Source organism: Tachysurus fulvidraco, chromosome 24 (genome assembly GCF_022655615.1).
Source record: "Tachysurus fulvidraco isolate hzauxx_2018 chromosome 24, HZAU_PFXX_2.0, whole genome shotgun sequence".
Lineage (NCBI taxonomy): Eukaryota > Metazoa > Chordata > Actinopteri > Siluriformes > Bagridae > Tachysurus > Tachysurus fulvidraco.
Window position 1 is genome coordinate 12891538 of NC_062541.1, and position 25219 is coordinate 12916756.

The 25219-nt window shown below is 41.4% G+C and overlaps 1 protein-coding gene across 2 annotated transcripts in view; it reads right to left on the reverse strand.

The window, feature by feature from the left end:
• The window catches only part of eif3hb (eukaryotic translation initiation factor 3, subunit H, b), a 70161-nt gene that overhangs the window by 1798 nt on the left and 43144 nt on the right, over nt 1-25219 (reverse strand). For both annotated transcript variants that reach the window (XM_027175996.2, XM_027175997.2), the window contains 5 exons: nt 22693-22860; nt 17612-17711; nt 15584-15733; nt 6127-6247; nt 2754-2886 (listed from right to left, as the gene is read on the reverse strand). In XM_027175996.2, the coding sequence (XP_027031797.1) occupies nt 2754-2886; nt 6127-6247; nt 15584-15733; nt 17612-17711; nt 22693-22860 (672 nt within the window). The remainder of the gene's footprint in view (nt 1-2753; nt 2887-6126; nt 6248-15583; nt 15734-17611; nt 17712-22692; nt 22861-25219) is intronic.

Sequence of the window (25219 nt, forward strand, 5' to 3'; positions counted from 1 at the left end):
TGCCATACACATTTTGCATATTTGCTAATTCTATGCTTAAGCTAGTTACTTATTATATCAAAAATGCAGACACTGTCCAGAAAAAAAAGGGGGAAAAAACAAAAACGTGACACGATATTGTTGCCTGAGATGGTTTAGTATATTTTATTCACAGCCGGATTCATGATTTCTTCTAATAGTTTGTAAGAACTAAAATGGCTAAATGAGACCTACAGAATCTACTGACATCAGAAAGCGGTTCCTTTCAGGTCATTTTGCTTTTCATAATCTAACAAAAAAAAAAGGATCGTGAATATGACCTAACATCGCCAACACGGTTTATGAAGTAAATCGAGTTTACTCGCATTAAGACTACAATGTTTCATCCGAACGCTCAATAAATATGGATGAAGCTTTAAACATCAATGGCTCAGAAAACACCTAGATGTAGCTGAATCCCAGGTAGCTCGAGGTAAATATTTCGCACAACCTGTACACTGTGACAACTCCAAATCTAATTACTCACAACTCAATAACCGACCTCGCACATAAAGCCCCACAGGCAAATGTATTCCACTGCAAGCGGAGCTGGAGTAAATCAGGGATGTTAATAATTCAAAGGCAAATGTGCATCTGCCCGGGGTGTCTCTGCTCAGAGACAGTGATGAAAATATAAATGTGAAGGAAGAAGAGGTAGTTAAAGAAGAAGAAAAAAAAAGCACTACTAAGAGAGAGGGATTAGATACTAAAGATGCTGTGAATGCTAATGCTCTTTTATGCTCTTTAGAGCTCATTAGCATGAGAAAGTGTGATGGCTGAATTTGCCATAGTGAGTGTGTGACATGTGAGGGAGTGTGTAATTAATCCTCACTGTCACAGACATGGTGACAGGCAGACAGGGGTTGTGAAGGCTGCTACACGAATGTAATCAACTCTTCAGACCCACCGTAACCTCAGCTGCTATTATCTATACAAGTCTCTCACACCTACTCATTAGGAATACGAAATTCTTACACAGTAAGAGCAAACCTAGATATCTGCCTATGCTTAGCCACCAATGAAAACAAGGCACTCTGAGGGACTAGCTCACATCTCTGTGAGGTTCATCTCGCACGGTCACACGGTGGCAATTCTGATTATGTTCTTGAACAGCTAATCTATACCATGACGCTGAAATAAACGGCGAGAAACAGCACTTTCTACTTGTCCGTTTCTATCTAGCCCTTTACCAGGCTCTTTAAATTGCTTGTCGTCTCTCCTGACTTACTTCTTAAGCAGCAGAGGGGATCAGTCCAAATCTTTACAAACCCAGATTACCCAGACTAAATAAGGAAATGAATCATTAACAGGTTGAGGTCTCACAGTCTGTTCCACGTCTCACTTGTTTTGCTGAGCAGGCACTTCCAACACATTTCAGCTGAATCCGTAAAAGCCTCATAGTGCTTCATTCCTGTGTATTTCTGAGCAGAATCACATTGATCAGCCGTACCATTAAAACCACCTGCCTGATACTGTGTAGGCCCCTTTATACTGTGTAGTACGGCTTGAAATTCACAAGACGTCAGAAGCTGTGCTTTGTATCTGGTGCATCTGACACCATGACTATAGCGACAAGTCCAGTGAGTTAGGTGGGGCTTCTGTGGATCGGACTTGTTTGTCCAGCACATCCAACGGATGCTTAATCGGATCAAGATCTGGAGACTATGGAGGCCAAGTCAACACCTTGATCTCTTTGTCATATCTTTTCAAACCACTCCTGAATCATTTTTTGCAACGTGCCATGGAGCATCATCCTGTACTGCCATTAGGAAATACAGTCATATGTTAAACTAACACTCAGATGAATGCCAGGACACAAGGTTTCCCAGTAGAACATTGACAAGAGCATCATACTTCCTCTGCTGGCTTGCATTTTCCCACATTGTGTCCTGGTTCCATCACACGAAATGCACTAACTGCCTTGTTCTGCATACATGAGCCTCAAATGTCCATTCTTCTGATCATAAGGCCAACACTTTTCTTATAACCAGACTGCTTTTAGCAAATGCACACTACCAAACAAGTCTGTTAGGAAAGCCTGTAGCTTTCTGAACTATATATAATAGAAAATGTCAAAAATGTCGGCATGTAATGGTGATTAGTTTTCCCAGGCCACCACACATGGTTAATCGTCTTCAGATTGTTGTGACGCAAACTTAAAAGTCTTAGATTTTATTTGTGTGGGATAAATTTAATAAACCTTTGTAATCCAAAAAAGAAATACAAATTGGTCAGATTAATGTAGGTTGCCCTTAAACTGTCATCCAACAAGGTCTCAGCAGTTTGTTTTACACATGGTCTCAATGTGTAGAAACCTAGTTGTCCTTTTTTCGTTAATTTCGTATGGAAAGCATGCACCACACAAGCCTCCGAACCTGTACGGCTAAAAAAAAAAATATTTTGTTCTAGCTGAAAGTGAAGATCTTGCAAAGGAAAAAGGTTTAAGGGTCTGGGTGACATGTAAACCCACCAGCACTTATCTGTAGTGTGACATGCTGGTTCAGCATCAGATGGGATTTGGCACATGCTTCTGTTCTGATCCTGACATATTTCATGCTGGGAAAATACTGTATAGTAAGTCTGACTGAAAAGACATGGAACCTGCACAATCACAATCTGTCCTAAAACATTGCACGAATGTGAGTGACTAACGTGTAATACTTGAAAATTATTGCTAACCCCTGTAATGATGGAATAATAAAAAAAAGATTACTGGTTAGTGGGTGACAACTAACCGGCTATGAGCAGGGAATCCATTCGTGGAGGAGGCTGTGGAGGCTTGAACAGCTTGGTGAGGTCTTCTTCAGGAAGAGGAGGCTCGCCTCGACTCTGCCTCTGAGCGTTCTCCTGCTGACGCCTCTGGATGTACTGGAGGGGGGGAGTAGATGGAGGCAGATGGAGGGGTGAGTGAGTGAGTGAGTGAGTGAGTGAGAGAGAGAGAGAGAGAGAGAGAGAGAGAGAGAGAGAGAGAGAGAGAGGGAGAGGGAGAGAGAGAGAGAGAGAGAGAGAGAGAGAGAGAGAGAGAGAGAGAGAGAGAGAGAGAGAGAGAAATAGATAGAGGCAGATGGGGGGGTGAGTGAGTGAGAGAGAGAGAGAGAGAGGAGAAGAGTAGATGAGAAGAGGCAGAGTGGAGGGGTGAGGGAGGGAGAGACAGAGAGAGAGAAGAGAGGAGAGGGAAGAGAGAGAGAGAGAGGAAGAGAGAGAGGAAGAGAGAGAGGCAGATGGAGGGGGGAGTGAGTGGGAGGGGAACAGAGAGAGGAGAGAGAGAGAGAGAGAGAGAGAGGAATAGATAGAGGCAGATGGAGGGGTGAGTGAGTGAGTGACAGAGAGAGAGAGAGAGAGAGAGAGAGAGAGAGAGAGAGAGGGAGAGAGAGAGAGAGAGAGGCAGATGGAGGGGTGAGTGAGTGTGAGAAAGAGCGAGAGCGAGAGCGAGAGAGAGAGAGAGAGAGAGAGAGAGAGAGAGAGAGAGAGAGAGAGAGAGAGAGATGGAGAGAGAGATGGAGGGGGCAAAGAGAGAGAGGGAGAGAGGGTAAGAGTGAGACATGGGGCAGGAGGGTTACCAACATGGTACATGACCTTGATATTTGGAGCTGCTGCCATTAACCTGCGGATGGCCGGAGCCGATTCAATTATCTCCCAATAAAACAAAAACTTAAGGGTCAACCCTTTCCAACCACAAGTGGTGCATGACAGAAAAGAGAGCGAACACTCTGTCAGAACGCAGGTGAGGGGAAAATCAAAAGAAGCACAAAAAAGTTGATATACGGTGTGCATCCACCGGCTCTGAGCAATTTGCTTTCATCTAATGTACATACTGTAGTGTGACTCGACACGTATCGGATGTGAGCAGTGTGTGTTACAGTACGCTTCAGCTCACTTCAGCCTGTATGCTTCAGTATTTACATAGACAGGGTGACTAATTACAGCTTTAACAGCCTAAATTAACACTTCTACAGCAAAAACAATCTGTAAATACACTCACTGACTCATATGACTGCACAAGGGTATAAAAATGTAATTACTTTTACATATTGCAAGCCAGCGCTGGCCTGAAATGCCGGATCAGCGTCGGAGGAGATTTGACGCAAGTCTGTTCTAATCCTGCCCTAATTTATGCTGTAAATGCATCATCAAGCTGACGGAAGAGACACCAATCCTGTAAATAAACACGACACGAACTGTCCTGAAACATGCCTCTATTGTGTGTGGCTAACATTTGACATACTCCACATTTATTGGCACCCTTGGTAATATCTTCTAAAATAAAGCTTGCTTAAAAACGTCTGTGGTTAATGAGTTTAATCTCAGATTTTTAATCTCATACTGAGAATATGAGAAATTTGAATTCCTTTAAAACAAAACCATATCTAATAATTGGCAGGCCTTCGGTACACAATAGAATCATAGGATCATTAATAATTTTCCCTCTGAAGCAGTCATGCCCATAACTTCCTGTTTCCTAGTCATCAAATTTCCTATCATCAACATGAAGGAGATTAGAGAATATGCTAATTCAGTGAGACCTTGACCTTCATAAATCAACCTGTCTCCTGACCCAAACCCCACTATAAACCTTTGAGATTTAGTTAATTAACCATGAAGACATTTTTACCCATCTTTTCCAAGAGTGCTGATAATTATTCAGCTTGATGCATCTTTGCAAAACAAGCATGCTTGTGAGAATGTCAGCAACAGATCAATATACCATATAATCATATAAAATATCGACAGATCGACTCATACACACAGCTCCAGACATCGGATCTAAAATATGCCAAGTAAAATGTCTGGAAGAAAAATAAGTCGCAGTAAACATGAAAATGAATGTCTGGATTTTATTTTGAAGATCGCTGACCCATAAGCACTTTGGATTTCCAGCACACACTGTTGTGTCGGTCTCATGAGGAAGACACGTACACTTGTCTCAATCAGTAACGGCACACGGGGCACAAAAGCTTTTCTGGATTCATCCCCGAACTTGACACAGAAGGCAACTCCATCGATTTCCTTCAAGCCTCGCTCAGTTCACAGAGCCAATTTGGAAGGCTTTATGTTCTGCTAGTGGCTCTCTGCACTGCAGCAAAACAACACATACTTCTGAAGAGGAAATGCTTTAACCTTTAATATACTGAAAGCCAGAATTCGGTTAGAAACACGTGAAGGCAGCCTCACTGCGCTGATATCTAAGTCACCTGAACAATATAAACCAGCATCAAGGAGCTCTGGAGAGAAAGTGGCTCCTTCTTATCAACACCAGAGCTACGTAATGCAGTGAGCTCAGATGTACAGCAGTATGCAGCACGACGTAGCCACAGTAACCGCACACATCTCCGGACGAGCGGTTCAGTGAGAAATATCGATTTTCGGAAAAACATGGCCGAACGCCTGCAAAGTACAGCTCACGAGAAGATTCCTTCAGCAGATGGAGGTGCAGGACGTAGGAGCTGGAGGGCACTGGGCAGCGTGCCAGTCCAACTCAAGCCAGCATGAATAGAGGAAATAAAGAAAACCATGGCTGGATCAACCAGCAGGTGGGTCGGTTGGACATGCAAGAAAGCAGACTCTCAGAACCTAATGATTGATTTTAGGATCTATTCACAGTATAGGAAGGTGAAGCATCTCTAGAGGACCGACATACCAGGGTTAGGGATTGTTGTTAAAATTCTAAGGGCACTTCATGAGCAGTGAATCTCATTGGGAACACGGCCAAACACAACACGCAGAAGTGAATAAATATTCACGATGTGGTTTATGCTGAACACATGATGTTGGGCTTCTTAATAGTACAGACTTAAGCAAATTGGCTGAATACAAAACAAGTACCTCAGCGCTTTTTAGGGTTCACACAAAATAAAAGGAAGGAAAGGAGGAAAAAAAAACAAAACACAAACAAAAGGATCTACTACAATGGCCAGCCTTCAAGAATGTTTGTTCTGGTGTAGACCAGATGTAACTCTTTACTTGTTCTTCTGATTTAAAACAGCTTGACAAATCCTACATTTAAAAAAGGGATGCTCTATTCTCTGAAAGACTAAACATTCGTAATTGTGTCTGATGAAGGCAACAAGCAGGTTGTGGAAAGTTTTGAGAAGCAGAAGGATGCGCTACCTGGTGTTTCTGCTGCTGCTGTTTGCTCAGGCTGCGGCTATAGTTGTTGTACTTGCTGATGTCTTGGCACATGTCGTCCACGCGGTCCATCAGCATCTGCAAGCTTTTCTCGAGATGAGAGCTAGAGCAGAAGGAAAAGCAGAACAAATTGACTTCATTCATGCAGTCAGGATCTCGCAGACAACGACAAATATTTACTGCAGACTTACTTTTGAACCGGCATGAAAATCACTTCATTTTTGGAAAAACTTGGAAGTCTACCATAGTCAGACAGACAAATATTTTTAGCCCACAGTTAAAAAAGAAAAAAAAAAACACAACACACAGCATGTCTTAGTAAGGTGCTGGGCCACAACGAGCTGCCAAAACAGCTTCAATGTGTCTTGGCATAAATTCTACAAGTCTCTGGAAGTGTCCTGGAGACATGAACATTGTTCTTTCAAAGTGAGAGCCGGTGTTTTAATTCATCTTCAATAAGTGTTTGTAAAAATCATTGCGTAAAATCAATCATTTAATTAGTCCAAATGGTGATCCAAATAGTCCAAATTAGTGAACGGGGTGGTGTCATCTCAGTAGAGTACGCTCCCATTGGGAGAGAAATGCTTCATCCCGGATTAAGCTGATCATTCAGCAGAGCGTTGTACTGATTTGCAAGGACCAAAACCATGGCAACTAAAAAGCTCCCAAAGGCACATATATTTTCTTTTAATTCTTCACTTGTCTGTAGCCGGACCAACACACACACACACACACACACACGTATACTGAAATGTTAGTCTTTGGGGTTCGTCCAACTTCAACTCCTTTGGCCTTAATCTCTAACAATCTGATTTAGATTTGGCTTTTACAACTCAAAGCTACTTACACAACACGTAAAGCAAGATCCGTTCAAAGTTGACATCTAAGACCATAAACCAAGACAACGTTCTATCTACTGTATATTGCTTTAAGTGCTCAATTTGTAGCCCTCACATTCTGAAAACCAACAGATTTCGTCTGCATAAAATATCATGTGCCAAACGCAATTCCAAGTAATTGATATTTACTGTTGTGTGATATATTTCCTTGTCACTGTTACTCCCTCATCATTAAGTAAATCCAGTGAGGTAATCAAATACTTTCCTAGGTTGGAAGAATGACATGTAGTTCCAGCCAAAACCCGCAAAACTGTTCTGCGATGACACTGAAGATCATGGAGCAAGAGAGCTTCCAAATTTTCTAGGCAAACTTCGGATTATGGAATAATTTGATTTTTGGGGTTAGAATGAAAACCACAAATCAGTCTTTTTGAAAGTTGTTTCATGTTCAGTGAAAAGTCAGCGAGGAAACATTTGGATGCATATTTCACTCGTTAATATCGGGAATTCCGTACCATCAAAGCACCTCGAGTTACCCCGGGAGTACGAATTCCAGCAATAAGGTTATAAATAACTGCTCGAGGGCAGGAAATACGTCGATAGGTGGAGTTTCATTAGGAAACAAATAAATGATTCATCACATCTCGAAAAAAAAAAAACATCACATGAAAAGCTACATAGCTGAAGCAGTATGCAAATCCAATTCCATGCTGCTGCTGGGTCTAATGTCGAACATCAAAGTCAAGGACTGAGAGGATAACAGGACGATACTTTCAAATTCCTTCTAAACCCCACGCCTAGCCTTTTTTTACTTTTAGCATAGCATTAATCTACATTAGCAGCCAATTAGTTACAATAGAAAGTTCCATTAATCTTCCAGGAAAATTCTTTAAATGTGCTTGGAAGACAGATGAGACAGAACCTGCAGGTAAGGACAAAGTGTAAGTAATTCTCTCTCTGCCTCACACGCACACACACACACACACACACACTTATGGTTGAAGACAAAGCCAGAACAGAACCATGTGTCTACATACGAACCAGCAGCGATGACCAGTTATCAATCAGAGTTTCCAGCCACATCTACACACAGAAAATCTCAAAAGCTAGATGTTTCCGGAGCAGAAACAGACAGCTATATGTAAAGCTCATGAGACATTTCCAATAATATTATTCATTATGACTTCGTTACAGGTCTTGAACTGCAATTGACATAAACCAGTGACGCAGAACAGATCACACTCAAAACGGTTCAACAAATGTTCATTTATTAATTCTTATTAGAATAGTTTAATATCGATATTAAGCAGAAGGCACATTTCTATTGATGTATGTATTTTAGAAATAAGCATATAAAGGAAAACTGAGCAAAGAGAACTCTTGCTGTTTCAAACAATAAAATCATTTTGGGTTTTCCATAGAAGTTGCTTTGACAGTTCAAGGCAGGAGATGACATGTTGGAATAACAAAGTTTTACTCGGAGAGGTGTTTAAACACGCCTCCTCGTGGCATTAGGTCCGACTGTGGTTTCATTTAGAATTGGAAAGTTTAAAAAAATAAAAATAAAAAATAAAAAAAAAATCAGTTTTGAAAAGAATTAGCCTGTGAAAAATGTATGTAAACTTGGATACTGGGCACAAGAAAAAATAACATATTTTCCCATTTAACTACCCCTACCCAGCAAATTACAGAGTTTGCTGGCTCTGCAGGTTTGGCAAGAAAGTAAGCAAGTGTGTGTTGGTGTGTTGGTGTGTGTGTGTGTGTGTGTGTGTGTGTGTGTGTGTGTGTGTGTGTGTGTGTGTGTGTGTGTGTGTGTGTGTGTGTGTGTGTGTGGCCCTGGAAGCAGTTTTTAATGTTTCTGAAGAGGCTTTCTGTCGTGGTGTGCCAGCTCTGATGAATGAGGGCAGGGATCCCAATATGACCTCCATCTTTTCCCATGCACCTCATTATTCAGCCTCCAATGAGCTCAGAATACTCTCTCCCACACTAGCTGAATTACACACACCCACACACACATACAATCTCCTACAGTACACCGACAAAAAAAAAAATAAAATTACAGAGTCATGTATATTCTGTGTGGTCTCAAAAAATAAATAAAATGCAAAATTCTCACACTGCAAATGGCAATTGGTGTTAACGTTCGAGTCAGCCGTGCTCATGTGCCATTCATGGTCTTAACCAGCAAAATTCTAATTATGAATGAAATCCTGTCAGGGTGGGGTAAGAGGAAAGGAGGGGGTGGGTATCTCTAGAAAAGTGAAACAAGAAGGAGGGCGCCATGCTCTTCCTTTACCGTAACTGAAACCGTTCAGTGACGCAGTTGGATGTGCAGAAGGTCTGACTAAGGAACATGGTGTCCCAATAAAGGCTGCCACAGGAAAAAGGTGACTCAGCAAGACAAATTGTGTTATTTTAGCATTCGACTGCTGGAAGGTTTGGATCATCTTGTGGCATGTTGGCAGGATTATAATTGTGTTAACCCCCCTTCCTTTTTTTTTTTTTTTAAGGACACATCAGGTCAGTGCTAAGGTTTGGTTATTGCTCTATTTAGCTAGAGCAACTCGCAAGTCAAAGGAAGCACCTGATAAAGAAAGCATTTTGAAACTACTCTAGATCCAGGGCACGTTTAATTAAAATCTCATAATAAAAAAAGTATCAATAAACCCAATTACAAATTCAAGCTGATATCGGTAACTGGCCAACAGATGATACGATGCAGTGTATCTAGTCAAACTGTTTAATCATGACTGGTTAATAATTGAAGTGACTTCAAATATTAAATTCTTTGGGCACTTGCTTAAAGCAAATGAAATCAATGATATTCTGGTTTATTTCCCGGAAGAAATAAGCCATACTCCTGGCATTCGGAATTCACCTTACATTTCATCTACATTTACACGATGCGAGACTGTCAGTATCCATTATTTCTGTATGCCTACTGTACCTATAGCCTGCATGGCCTAGCCCTGCTAGCCTGCAGCAAAATCTGCTTTAACCCATCAAATATACATCAGTAGTATAAAGAGACACCAAAAAATCCACTCAGATAAAACTAGATGCTGGATGTTTGTGGCAGCGATTATTCTATGGCAAAAAAGATTTCTGTGTATGCTCTTAAAAGAAACAGAGAGAGAGAGAGAGAGAGAGAGAGAGAGAGAGAGAGAGAGAGAGAGAGAGATCACCACCCGGTCTTTTCTGACCTGTTCTGTAATGAGAAAAAAAAAATACCTGGCTCACCGTTCAGATCGTCTAGGGAAGCAACAGGGAAAGCAACCATACGATTCAGAAAGGTTTTGTAACGCAAAGCAGGATTTACTTTAATGAAGCGCAACGATTCGAAAGCTGCCGGACAAACAGCGACATCCAAACTCATCAGTCTGCATTTGTTCAAATCTAAGCCGCATGTTTGACCCTTCGGTTTTGGGATGAGACCGTCTGAGCGGGCGGGCCATGATAGATTAGTGGTTTAGGAAGGGATCTGTTGAGGCCAGACAAAGATCTAACTCTAATTTCACCACAACACAGAGAAATAAGACAGCCGTATGGTTCAGTCGTGCAAGCCAAGTCGATTTTCACATGAAGTAAGAGGCTATGCACCATCATTTGAAGTGACAAGAGGTGGAACGATTTCTGTTGTGCTTGTGCATTCAAATAAAAATAAATAAAAACTTCAGCAAAATGCTTTATTATTCTCTTAATGCAAATGCTAGTGTGTTCGGGCTATGAAGTGCTTCTCACACACATGTACACGGATTTAGAGTCCAAGAGTCGATGGATCAGAACAGGGATGAATAGACTGAAAGTTTAAAGAAAAAAAGAAAAAGAGAGGCTACAGGAGAGTGGCAGGCCCCTCCAGACAAGCAGGCTCATTTAAAATTGAAGCTATACCGAACACCACATTTTTTTTTTTTAGATCCAAGCCAAGACTTACAGATTCTCCCAGCACCAGCCAATACCCCCAAAACCCTGCCTCCTTCCTCCATCCACACACTGTAAAACTCATAATTCTTTTTTCACTCCATGCAGGAAAAAAAAAAAACGAATTCAATTTAGCCCCTCAGATGAAGAGAGCTGATTTGATGTGAACCCTCTGGGAAGAAGGGAGAAGGGTTAGAGAGGAAGGCAAGGAGGGCGGGGGAAAAAGAAGGACAGAAAGACAGGGAGGTATTGTACTAGCCGGGCTGCAGCGGTCGGGTGTTTGCTTTGGTTTCTACGGTAACAGCAGACTGCAAAGAGATAACTTAAACAGATGTGGAGAGAGAGAGAGAGAGAGAAGAGATGGAGGGAAAAGAACGCCAAAGCAAAGCCACTGATAAATCTGCCATGCCTGCACGCTTTTTTAGTATTCCAGTCATTAGAGAGGAAAAGACGGAGAACGGCTAAAGATAAAAAGACAGAGACAAAGAGTGAGATGGAAACAAAAAGGGTGAGCGCCCTCGTGCCACTAGCTTCAAACAAATGCAGTCATTTGAACCGATTCTGAGCTGGAAATGATATATATAAATTTTTAGATTTGAAAATCAGAGTGTGGAGGAATGCCTACTATTTTTATAGTCGCTCACAAAAAGCCGGTCGAACGTCCATCATTTCTAGTAAAATGATTTCTGCATCTAATCCTGTAAACTAGCAGGACTAGGATTAAGTCATTTTAATGAACTGTTCCAAAACATCTAACAATTCTACACAAACTACACAGACAATCATGTTTGAGGCTGTGTACTGCATAGATATTCCCACGTGTATGTTTAGTTGCATGTCCCTTCACACCTTTTCCTCAAAGAAGGGCAAGCAATTGGGCAAACTATTCTTTCAAGTGCTAAACAGAGCTGCCAGAGACCTGCCTTTCATCCAAGACAAATCATTGACAGGTCTGAATTAAGAGAGACAAATTAAAAAGATAAAATTCTCTTTCTAGTCGACTGGGAGAGAGACCTTCAAACCCACTTGGACCTTCAAGAATGAAGCGATAATAGCAAGGCAAAAAATTTTTAGAAGATTCTAAAATTAGAATCTCAACCATGGCTGCATGGAACGTAATTAATAAAATTAAAATGTTAATTGGAAACTGAAAACCTCCCACAAGTACAGTACTAAATGAAAAATTAAAGCACATGCTGATACCATATGCAGGATCTGATGCATTGATTTATCTGCAGGTCTGTTGGGATGTTTCTATGCAACACCGAAGCGAAATGAGAAAACTGAGGAGAAGATTTTTGTTTAAAACAGATGTATTTCTTCATTATTAAAACCAAATCTCTCTTCAAAAGTCTGTTGTTTTGCTCGACACTTATATTGTGTTATTACTTTTTTTTTTTTTTTTTACACTTCTCGTACAATATTTGCTATACTCAAAATCGAAACCCATTTGATTATCACGTCTGCGGTCTTCCATGTCTTTTCTTTCCTCTAAACGTGAGAGGTCACTGATCCCTCGCTGGTCTAGCCGTGTATAATGTCACTTCCCTGGACATTGGCATAGTGTGTGGTTTAGTAAACGCACTAATAACACGGTTCACATGACAAATTGGCGACGTGAAAGCGGCCATTTGAACCGGGAAGCATACGGTTTCGGATAATTCGGCTAAATCAGACAGAAAAGGAAACAGTAAACAGAATCGAGTTGCGTTAGATCTGTGTGTTCTCATCCCATACCCGATTTACTCAAAATTGACCGTGACAACTGTTGCCCTCTTTCACTTCATTTCTTTGTGACTTGATACTATAAAACATGCTGAGCTCTATGTATGAAAGACCAAAATGTTATACAGTGTATCAGCCAAATCTACACACTCATGTATCTGTGATTACAATTTTTTTCCTTTTAAATTTTGATGACCATATTTGTGACGACTGCATCGATGTTATTAGATCCGTGCTCCGTGTAGATCGTTTCATTTATAACGTTAATCCTCTTTTTTAAATAGAGTCCATCTTTCACAGGAAGCATACAGCTATCATTCTGCCTCATAGTTACGAGAGATAGCTACATTCTAGGACAACTGGCAAGTTAATCCTGGCAACAGATACTGCAAACATTAGCCAAAGGTTAGCTGATGTCAACCTCCCTGTAATTGATTCTTTTCACCTCATTAGAATGATATTTCTGAATGTGACATAAGCATGAGTTTTTATTCACATTATAAATATATATATTTAGACATCTTTTTATAAAAAAATCTGTTATCCTGATCCTCTTGACTCATAACTTGACAGCTCATTGCAAACTGCTGGAAAATTTTGAACTTTTGACTGCTTGTCGTCATGACGACATCCAGAAGTTATTCAACACTTTAATAAAGAATGCATAAATTAACCAAAGCATGTCGATATGAGCTTGCGTACCTAGTCGAAGGCAAGGTCGTGGAAAATTTCTGTCATGTTGTACTATGCTTTTGACAAGAAATCAGAAAAATGCACTTGGATCAGATATAGAGGATCCATATCTGTTCTGGTGTTCCTCAAGGTTCAGTACTACATCATCTGCTTCTGTAACAGTTCACTTGTTGGTCTTATATGTTTACGTTGCGTTTGGTTATGCCGATGAGACACAATTCAAGGACAAGAAGCTTAATCACTCATTGGTATAGTATCCCTGGACATTTGCTTTCTGTGCGTCACCCCCTTACTTCCTATGTGCTTACGAGGTCCTGGAAGACAACCGTAACATTGGTCAGATCAGGAATTACATCATTTCATTTAAAGAATATAAGGATGCTTACACATTGGCAGTTTCTTCTGAAACAAAGCACAATTCACCTGGAAATTCGGTCAGGTGAAAGCATTCATGTGGACCCAAAAGTGCACTGTAGCACCAAACCCCGGACTACTTATATAACGTGGTGAGCGTTTGTTTGGAACGGTGCATTGATTACTATGAATGTGAACACAACTCGTGCTCTGAGCTGCACATATTCAGGAAGTTAAGTAACCTTAGTTACATCTTTAGTGACATAGTACATCTTGACATCTTTAGTGTTGTACCATCAGTGGCAGGAGAACATTGAGAGACAGAGATGATGTGCTTTACTGCACATAACAAAAAAAAAAGGATGCGCTGTCCTTCTTGTCCGTTTGTGATGATGCAAGATGAAAGCAAAGGCACTAGGGTCCGACAGAATTAAGTGAGTCTTAAACAAGGCCGGTGGTGCAGGGGTGCTCATATTCAGACCGTAGCAGACGTGCCCAAGAATAAAATGGAAACGGAAATTAGAAAATGCCAGAACATTTGAGCCAATGGAAGCTTTAGTTATCAGCCCACATCCTTTAGTACATTGCGCCTAGCTCCGTCTTTGCTTTTTTTTATACCTTGCTAATCTATGAGCATGAAATTGTACATTACTGTTTTATCCTAGCGCCGAACATGGCCAAATGTTTCTGCAGACCTGAACATGCTTATGAGTCTGTCCCATTGTCACTTGTTCCAGCATGGCAATGTCCGTGTGTACAAAATGAGGTCCATGAAGTGTTGGTTTGAAAAGCATGCTGCAAAAGAACTTGAATGGTATACACCGAGCCTTGACCTCAACCATACTGAACACCTTAGACCAAAAGGGATAGGCTTTCTTTCCAAACATCAGTGCCTGAACTTTTGTGCTCTCATGAGTGGCGAATAGCAAAAAATCCACAACCACACTACAAAATCTGGTGGAAAGCCTTCTCAGGAAAGTGAAGCAGTAAATAGGGGGCATGTTAATGCCCACTGTATTGAAATGGGATGTTGAGCGGTCTGGTATCCACATCCACGCTTTGGTCACGTTGTGTATTGGACTAGATCTATACTGAATAGCAATTCCCTTTACACAGCAGGTGCCAAGAAATGGTTTTGACGAGTGAATTATTTCAGGGCATCGTTGCATTTTCACGTTTAGATATCAAGAAAGAGAATGTATTTTTCATTGTGTAACTTTGGAATAGGAAAGGTATCTAAAATCTCGGTTATCCTTTGTTTATTGTTTTTCCGTTATTCACCCCAAGGTTAATTCTCTGGCAGCAAGCTTTTCTTATTTTCCCAATACATTTTGCATCAAAAGAACAAATCTGGTGCTTGGTCTCTCTGGTCTATGTTATGATGTTAAAACCCTTTCTTCCATCTGACACAACAAGCCCGATGTCAGCTCGTATTTGTTTTTTTCTTTTGACTTTTTTTTTAGGGAAAGGAATAAAAAGGGTCATAATAATAAGCAGTTATTGTCTTCAGCACATGCTATAAAAAGCTTTTACAGATTTCTAGAGATCTTGTACTTTCCCTAAGAAAATCAGGTGCTTAATCGACCTCTCATTATCTTCAGTTGATGGTGTTCTTGCATGTGCCACTAATTCCCAGCAATTGATCCAGAATGCATCTGCCTGACTTGGCTTTAATACTCTTTAATACTGGAGAAGTTCACACACATCACGGTAATGCTGCATTCCTTCCATTTTAATGCTTATTTATACAACCAAAATAAATCAAAGCCAAAACTAGACCTCAGGTATATGCAGGAGGAACAATGAATTGTAATTGTGCATGCTGTGTGTGTGTGTGTGTGTGTGTGTGTGTGTGTGTGTGTGTGTGTGTGTGTGTGTGTGTGTGTGTGTGTGTGTGTGTGTCTAACCTGCTGGAGAGGCTAAGCAGTTCATGCTTTTCCACTTCCGCCGTCTTGTCCTCCAGATCCCACAGCAGCACGTTGATGAGGTGAGAGTTCTTGATAACGATAGGAACTTCCTCAAACATTTTCTCATAGCCCACATTGGCCTTCTTCAAGCTGTGCAGACGCAGACACGCACACACACGCACACACACACAATTCATCTCTGGTTCACACTTCTGCTCTAGCTCAATAGAGACCATCTCTATTTGTTGTAGCTAAGCAGAACTTCAGTGCACTTTTTTATTTATGCACTACATTTTTATAGCTGATTTTTTTGGTAGGTGGCATGTGGAACAAAAAGGATTTTAAAAGCCCCTAAAATCGATTGCAACATACAGCCTTGTTCGAGGCAGTCACAGAGATTTAAATTTAGATGTAACAGAGGATTTTATTTGTTGCACAAAATTTCCAAGGGTTAAATGGCCATAAATAGTCACTGAGCACTTTATTAGGAACACCTTACACCTCCTCATTCTTGCAGTTATCTAATCGGCTATATTTATGGCAGTAGAGTAAGGTACAACATCATGCAGATATACTGTAGGGCCAAGAAGCTTGAGGGTATCATTGATTTTGACGTGTATGTGCCAGACTGGTTTCTATAACTCTATAACTGCTGATGTCCTGGGATTTTCACACACAACAGTCTCTAGAGTGTACTCTGAATGGCACAATAAAGAAAACACATCCATTTACTCCAGCGGTTCTGAAGATGGAAACGAACTGACAGATGTATCTCGTATACCCGCTCTGTTCAATTGTGGTGAGCAGAAAAGCATCTCAGAATGCACATGATGTCAAATACTATAACAAAGTACAGTATAGCACAAGACCATGTTGGATCAAACTGACTGAAACTAAACAGATTAAGACTATAAAAATATAGCCTGGTCTGATGAATCTGGATTTTTTTTTTTTTTTACTATTTTTTTTTTTTTAACCATGGATCCAACCTGCCTTCTGCCTGCAGTCCAGGCTGGTGGAAGTGGTGTAATAGTCCGGGGAATGTTTTCCTGGTACACTTTGCCCCTGTTAATACTAATCAGGTTAGTGTTGCTGAGAATGTGCATCCCTTACTCTCTATAATTTACAATTTACCATCTTCTAAGGGTCATAATAAACGTCATGAGCATTACACTGACTTTAGTGATTTCAGGGGATGTGGTAACCTAGTGGTTAAAGTATCGGACTAACAATCGGAAGGTTGTGATTTTGAATCCCAAGTCCACTAAGATGCCACTGCTGGGCCCCTAAGCGAGGCCCTTTATCCCTTAATTGCTTTGCTGTATAAATGAGAAATGTAAGCTGCTCTGGATAAGCGTGTCTGCCAAATTGTGTAAATATAAATTTCAGTGCTCTTCACTGGTGTTCCAGATCTGAATCCAGTAGAACACCTTTGGGACAGGAAATCCAGAGAGGAAAAAAAAAATAATAATAAAACCCTGAAAAAGTTAGAGGAATTGCATAATGCAATCACATCAACATGGACAAGAATCTTTCCAAGATCTTGTGGAATTTAAGCTCTGTAAGAGTTACAAAACAGTGAGTCACGAGGAGACTCTTTCGTTTTCTCTTTCTCCTCCGATCACTGATTCGGATCATTCGGTCAGTTCGGTGGTCTAGTGTCCACATGAGGAGGTCAGTCACGCTCATGCTGTGATTTTTTTTTTCAAGCCGGCACTAATCTGGTCATTATCAAGAGCGCTCAAGGTTAAAGCTAGCATACTCCTGATGAAATGAATGTGCTGAAGAGCATCTTATTTAATCAGTATTTAAAAAAAATAAATAAACAAAAAATAAAAATAAAGCCTGAAAGCCTATCGGGATTTAAATCAGAATAAGAAGCACAATACGAGCAAATGAGAGAAAATAGCAGGGGATTTGGAATTGATGAGTTTTGTCTGCGTGTACGTGTGTGTGGTTTATAAATGTATGCTAGAAGACAGATGTGGCTTGTTTGTGTCTGTGTAAGAAAAGTTGAATGTATCATACCTTTCTGAGGAGAAGTCTTTCTCTCTGCAAATCTCCATGAGTTTAGGAGTCAGCCTGTAGGCCTTGAGGGACAGTGAGCCCTGAGCTGTCTTAATGGGATCTACACAGAGAGAAAAGATGCAAATAAAATGAATTCAAGGGTGGTGTTGTTTACCACACTCCCAAATTTCCTAATTAGGAATCACTTCTTTTCAGTTAATGCAGTATTGTCAGTATCCAGAAGGATGCACAGGTCAAAACATCAGTCTGAGTGCTGCAAATTGAAAACTATATTTAAAACCGTGTAAGATTATGTCCGAGGCACCACTGGACACGATTTCTTCTCGTCTCTGGGTTATGACGCCTTCTTTGTGCTCTGCTGATACTAATATTTGAAGGGAGGAAATTTCTAAACTAGTCACAGTGCATTAATTCGACTGTCAGGTGGCAGACATCCCGTGTTAGAAAGCCTTTATTAGTTTGCCACGGAGCTTCGCTCGAACATGCCAGTCACCTGGACGTTTTGACAGCCAACAAAAGAATCTGGGCAAAAAAGAAAAGAAAAGAGAAGAAAAATATGAAAAAAAAAATAAGTAGCATAATTCTATCCTCCTTTACCTGCACCCTGGCAACTCAATTGTCTGACTTCTCAGTGAGCTTCTATTTTCAGGAGAGATAGAAAACAAAAGGTTCCATTCAATGATGATGGCAGCAAAAACAAAATAGACCAGAAGCACATTATACAAGTGACAGGTGTGGTATAATACAAAATAAACAAAAGCAGACACTCCACATCCACCATTCTGAAATGAAGCTGAGAATGAAGCTGTATCACTTTTACAAGAACCTGAAGTAAACAAAAGCAGAGTAAACTGCACAGTGAGCTTACTGCAGGAAAACGCCACGATATAAGGAGTGTTAAAGAAGTGTAACTCTGTTTAAACAGCAAACAACTATATCTACAGTAAAGGAAATAAAGTATACAAAAATATATGTGCAAAATAGATATGTTCACAGATACATTATGTACGTTGTATATATACATCTAAAAAAGTCTGTGTGTGTGTGTGTGTGTGTGTGTGTGTGTGTGTGTGTGTGTGTGTGTGTGTGTGTGTGTGTGTGTGTGTGAGAGAGAGAGAGAGAGAGAGCGTGTGTGTAAAAAAGCCTATATTTCATGTAGCATATGATTAATAAACATATGCAGCTTATGAATATATGCATACTGAGAGGATTTGTACATAAATATGTATAGCATGAGGCATCAGCAGTGGATCAGGATTGTTCCTGGTAATACACGATACATTATATATCATGGTGCTAGCATGAGGAAGGGGAAAAATAAAACATGCAAACTACATTTATATGGTTTGTGCTAGTGTGAAAATCATGAATTTGGGGTGTTTTTCACACTGGGCACCTTAGCTGTGGTCTGAATCGGAGTGCGATTGTTCTGGATCCTAGATTCATTTGACTGAAGATTAAGAGGGGGAAATGGAGAAAGATGAAGATAAGGAGAAACAGGAAGAAGAGAAAGAAGAAAAGAAAGATGAAGAGGTGGTAGAGGAAGAGAAAGAGGAAGAAGGCAAAGATGAGGAGGAAGAGGACGAGGAAGAATACAAAGAAGAAGAAAAAGAAGAAGAAGAAGAGGAAGACTTTATTTCTGTCACATACACATTATAGCACAATGAAATTCTTTCTTCACACATCCCAGCTATTTGGAGGTTGGGGTCAGTAAGCAGGATCAGCAGTTATACACCCCTACAGCATAAAAGGTTAAGGGCCTTGCTCAAGGGCCCAACAGTGACAGCTTGGCAGTGCTGGGGGCTTGAACCCAAATCCTCCGATCAACAACCCAGAGCCTTAACCACCACTGCCCTTAGTGGGCAGGCACCCTGATGTGTTTGTGTTCATCTTAAATCATCACAAACGCACAGCACTCAATGTTTTTAAGGTTACTTTATTATTATTGTTTTGGTGCTGTTATGTGCAGTAAGGCCTCTCAGCTCTTCTCTGTCACACATCGTTTCCCTGCCGTTGGTAGTTCACGTGTGTTGTGGAAACTAATGATGTCATCAGATAACACAGCACACACACTTTACTTTCTGAACAATACGAGATCAACACTGAATCACGGGAATCACATTTCCAGTTCAACCGAACTGACACCACCTCCTACAGGTAGTCTAGGCTTTGGTACCACACTGCCCTTCTCAGTCCACATGACAGATCTACACTAGCAATTTTTCATGCAGCTCGTGCTCCATTTCATACTAAACTTGCAATGAAAAAGCCTCATAAGTAATCATGGCCAGACTCTCGGTGCTGCCCCGTTTGCCATGCCCTGTATGCTACTAGCATCAAATTCTGTCAAAATCTTTTGCGGTCACTGATACCTTCCGACAGCTGGCAGCGGTATGGTAATACACATGTTGACTTTTTATCTTTTCATTGTGACCTGGTCATTTTAATTCGAAAAGAAGTTGCAAACTCCATCGCCTTCCTAAACCAAACTGGAAATACATCAATCAGCTCTGTGATGCAGGATAAGAACAAATTATAGGTATAATGTGGAGTCATGATGCAAGTCTGAGCTTCACCCAGCAGGATCAATAATCACCCGCTCCAGTCATCCATCCGCAAGAAGCGCTGCACAAATCAACAGCTGTAAAATGGTACACAAGCCAAACAGAAAGCTGGGAACCAGAGCAGACTGGAGATGGGGGGGAACTCGGAGGGCAGATCTAATCCATGGCCATTATTGATGGTGGGGGGGTGGGGGGGACGGTGCAAACAGGACTCAACACACACCAGACATAAGCCGCCCGAAAAATGCCATTCAAAACGCCAGTCACAGCACAGAAGGGGCTAATAAACACATCTTGTTTCGAGATATCGCTCTAAAAAATATGTTCCTATGCAAAATGCTAAGAAGATAGATATTTATTACATAAATCTGCCATTTAACTCTTTCCCGTTTGTTATAATGGCTGTAAAAGAAAAAGGCAAAGTCTGATACAAGACTGAAGAAAGTTGAAAGCCCCCCCCCCCTTTTTATGTAATCTAATATAACGTGCTATCCTATTAAACCTAATTGGATTGTATTAAGATGTGAGGCAAGTGTAGGCGACTGTCCTAGATCTCTGTGTGATTTAATGAAATCGGTCATTAAAGGTTACCCATGCTGACCTCGAGAATTAAATTTTAGCCTTCAAATATTCATGTATATTCAAAATGATTCCTTTAATTCAATTTCCACTGTTTAAAGACTGGAAATCATTTGGGCTAATAAGAAACATATCGCAGCCTTCGCTAAAGTCATCGACAAATCCTTAGTGAAACAGCCTGGTGTGTTTTGTAACCAGATGTTGGAGAGGTGGAATAAAAGCAGCTTCAAAAACACGTTGTATAACGAACGACGAAAGGATCATGCCAGTGCGCACCTCAGACACGGCACCCACGGCTGCTCTGAAAGGCCTTATTGTCTGTACAAAGCATGTGGAGCAGGTTCTGGCAGCTGCTAGGTGTCTGATGTAGATTTGCGCTGCAGGCCTGCATCCTGATAGGGAGCCACATCTGGCGCGAGGGGAGTGACCGAGGAAACTTATTGACAGTGTGTGGACCCAGGAGAGAGGAGGGTGCTGAGAACACTCGGGGTTTTGTGCGTACGTGTTGTCGGCTCACCCCCTCGTGTCTCACCAGCTCAATCACAGCTGTAATCAGAGATCTCGGAAAGTACTGGGAACTCAGCTGAGCGAAGGGGAGTGTGCATGGAGGTCTGTTATAAATGCAGCTCCACGCATGGCTTCCCCCCTCTGCCCCTTCCCAGCCATCGGCACACAGCCACATGGTGCAGGGGCTATACTGGAAAGGGCTCGTACCAGAAGGGGAAGGGGGGGTTGTCCAGTGCACCAGCACCTCCAACATTCCTGAAGGTACACATCAGCACTCTGATAGCAGGCAAAACAAACACAGAGGAGGAAACCCTGTCTAGACAGAGCTGCTGCTGGCCAGCTACACACACTGAGCTACTGTTTATCCAAGGGGGTGGGGGTTCAAGAAAAGTGGGGGAGGGACAGTGTTGGAGAAAAAGAGAGAGTGTCAGAGGAAAAGAGGGGGGGGGGGGGCGAGCTATCATGTATGCCTCCAAAACTGAGAGCAATAGCAAAGAAGTTAAAACATTGGGGGGTGGGGGAGCAAGAGAGTGAGAAAGAAAGCGAGAGTGTGTGTGTGTGTGTGTGTGTGTGTGTGTGTGTGTGTGTGTGTGTGTGTGTGTGTGTGTGTGTGTGTGTGTGTGAGAGAGAGAGAGAGAGAGAGAGAGAGAGAGAGAGAGAGAGAGAGAGAGAGAGAGAGAGAGAGAGAGAGAGAGGATTTAGACAGACAGAACACACCCTAAAGGGTTTTTTTTTACTGTGATGCCTCAACAATATTGTGAATGCATATGGTCATACTAATAAATCTATTTGAACTGAAAACATTGAATTCAATTGAGAGAGAGAGAGAGAGAGAGAGAGAGAGAGAGAGAGAGAGAGAGAGAGAGAGAGAGAGAGAGAGAGTGGGAGAGACAGACAGACAACAAAAAAAGGAAAACCTAGAAAAATAAAAACAGACAGAGACAGACGGAACACAAAAAGACAAACCAGAGAGAGAAAGAGTGTGAGAGAGTGTGTGTGTGTGAGAGAGAGAGAGAGAGAGAGAGACAGAGAGAGAGAGAGAGTGAGACAGACAGAGAGTGAGTGAGTGAGTGAGTGAGTGAGTGAGTGAGTGTGAGAGAGAGAGAGAGAGAGAGAGAGAGAGAGAGAGAGAGAGAGAGAGAGACAAAGAGAGTGAGTGTGAGAGAGAGAGACGGAGAGAGAGAGACAGAGAGTGTGAGAAAAAGAGACCGACAGAGAGAAAGAAAGACACACAGAGTGAGAGAGAGAGCATCAAACAATAAAAGTAAAGACAACAAAAGACAACAGAGAAGGTAAAACATGGACAACGCCATGACAGAACATTAGTGACGTGAGAGTGAGAAACACGAGACCAAACCCAGAGCTGAAGAAAGTCTCATTAATTCTGAAAGAACACATGAACGATTGCGCCATAGAAGAGGAAAACCGTACCATAGATGAGCACCACAGACTCCTCGATGGCGTGCTGGTAGCTGAACTGAGAGTCCAGCAGGGCTCGGCTCATGAAAGAGCCGAAGAAGGTGGACTGGTACCAACCCACGTGCAGATGGTCGATGTTGACATGACGAAGACTTCTCATCATCTCCATCTGATACTGAACTGTGAGGCAGAAGACACACACACACACACACACACACACACACACACACACACACACGTTTTGTGAAACGTTCTGCAGGCTGCAAAACTAACTGAACTCTGAACTAGTCATGAGTGACGTTTGGACAAGGAACACTCACTGCGATATATTATAGAGTTTAAACTGTAATCTGACAGGCCAGCATTAGATACGTACTAAATCATTACTGACTACTACATAAAATTGCATAAATCACTTGACTAAACCTTGAGCTGCACTTTATGTGATTTATATTGTTTGTATTATTTATATATGATTTATACACTTTTTATATTTGTTTCCTTTGTGGTAATATTTAGCATTTAATCTGATTAAGTGTAGTATGTTTGTCGTATATAGGGGTTTTTTTTTTTTCCTTTTTTAAATTAAATTGAAAAAATTATATATACACAAACATTTCATAGTTAAAGACGTATCATAACTATATTTCAAACATCATCCAGGATACATATGAATCCTGGGCAGCGAAGCCAATGAAATAGCAACGAAGAAGAAAAGTAAAGAAGAAAACCTGAGGCCCTGGTATCGAAAGCCTGAGGAAATATTTTGATCTTGTATGTCTGCTAAATTGGTGGGAAAAGAATAAAAATAAAAGATTATTTTTGTTGTTGTTTTGTTGGTTTTATAATGTATAAATGTTCTAGCTTTAGCACAGCACATAGATCGGCTTTGTACGCTATTAATATTAGTACGAGTTTTGATATATAAATTACTCTGAAGGTGTAGGACTACCACTATATAATAGATGTATTATTCTTTCATGGCGACTTAATCTACAGACTAAAGCACCGTGAACAGATTAATGATTTAGCTGAAATCTTTTCCCTCTGATGCTCATTTGAGTTTCTTTAAAATGGCTCTTTATAAGGTTTCACGAAAGATTCATAACATTGTAATACTAAGGTCACATTGTTATAATGTACAAGAATTGTAAAACATCCTGAATAGTAAAAAAGGATTTCTTGTTAGCAAGCAGTGAACGAGTGATGAAGAAGACGGAGCGGAAACAGGGGGAAAGAGAGTGATGGAGGAAAAGGCTCTGAAACGCTTTATCACCAGAGCTGCTGAACTTACCAGCGAATCAAATGTCTGACAGAATGATGGAATGGTTGGGGTGTGTGTGTGTGTGTGTGTGTGTGTGTGTGTGTGTGTGTGTGTGTGTGTGTGTGTGTGTGTGTGTGTGTGTGTGTGTGTGTGTGTGTGTGTGTGTGTGTGTGTAAGTGTGTGTGTGTGTGTGTGTGTGTGTGTGTGTGTGTGTGTGTGTGTGTGTGGTTGGCCAAGAAAAGGCTTAGTAAAAACTGTGGAGCTTTTAGGGACAGGTGCATAGCGGAACCCTGAAATTGCAGCTACCAGCTCTGTAAACAATTACCATTGAGCAGTGTGTGTGAGTGTGTGTGTGTGTGTGTGTGTGTGTGTGTGTGTGTGTGTGTGTGTGTGTGTGTGTGTGTGTGTGTGTGTGTGTGTGTGTGTGAACTTAGAGGCCAGTCTAAACAGCGTGTGTGAAAAACAGATTAATGTCTACTGTGTGTGCCCTCATGCACATGAGTGCACATAGGTATTTATATGGGTGTGTATGATGGCTGAGTGGTCACTACTGACTGTGTGTGTGTGTGTGTGTGTGTGTGTGTGTGTGTGTGTGTGTGTGTGTGTGTGTGTGTGTGTGTGTGTGTGTGTGTGTTCAGAGTACACTCTCTGGTCAGATAAATGGTGATATTTTGGGAGTGCGGTCTCATCCCACTCTGTGCCATTATGCTTCACCATAGGACTGACAACATGGCAAACAGCGACCACAGAGCACACACTCCCACACCTCCGCACGCTCAGCTGGAATACGCCAGGCCATGAATTTCCTCTCTGACAGCTCTAGCTCAGCGGCAGTATGTGGCAGTATGAGAGTAATATCAGAGCTAAAATTACAGTTCGGGTGTCACACAAGCCCTGCAAGAGTCTCCACCTTCATCCTGAATGCCCTGAGTGCTCTGCTTCTTCTCATAATCTCATTTTACAAACAAGAGCTAAACACTTCAGTTCTGGGGCAGACTTCTTTATTTATGAAAGCACTCAGAGAGGAAAAACAGCTGGGGAAAGCAGACACTTGTGGCCCGCGTAGGCCTTCGCGCTTTCTTCCAAACAATGGCAAATCGAAACTAGTAAAGAGGAACCGCCGAGCAAACCGCTTGTTCATACAGCTCTCACAAGCTCAGCTTTAAAGGAAGTCGATGCAGAGTCGGGAAGTGCAAAGGAAAAACAATGTGGCTTTTTTTTCCCAGAGAATACTTCAAACGTGGTGGTTGGGCGCATACATTCCAATACGCGGCA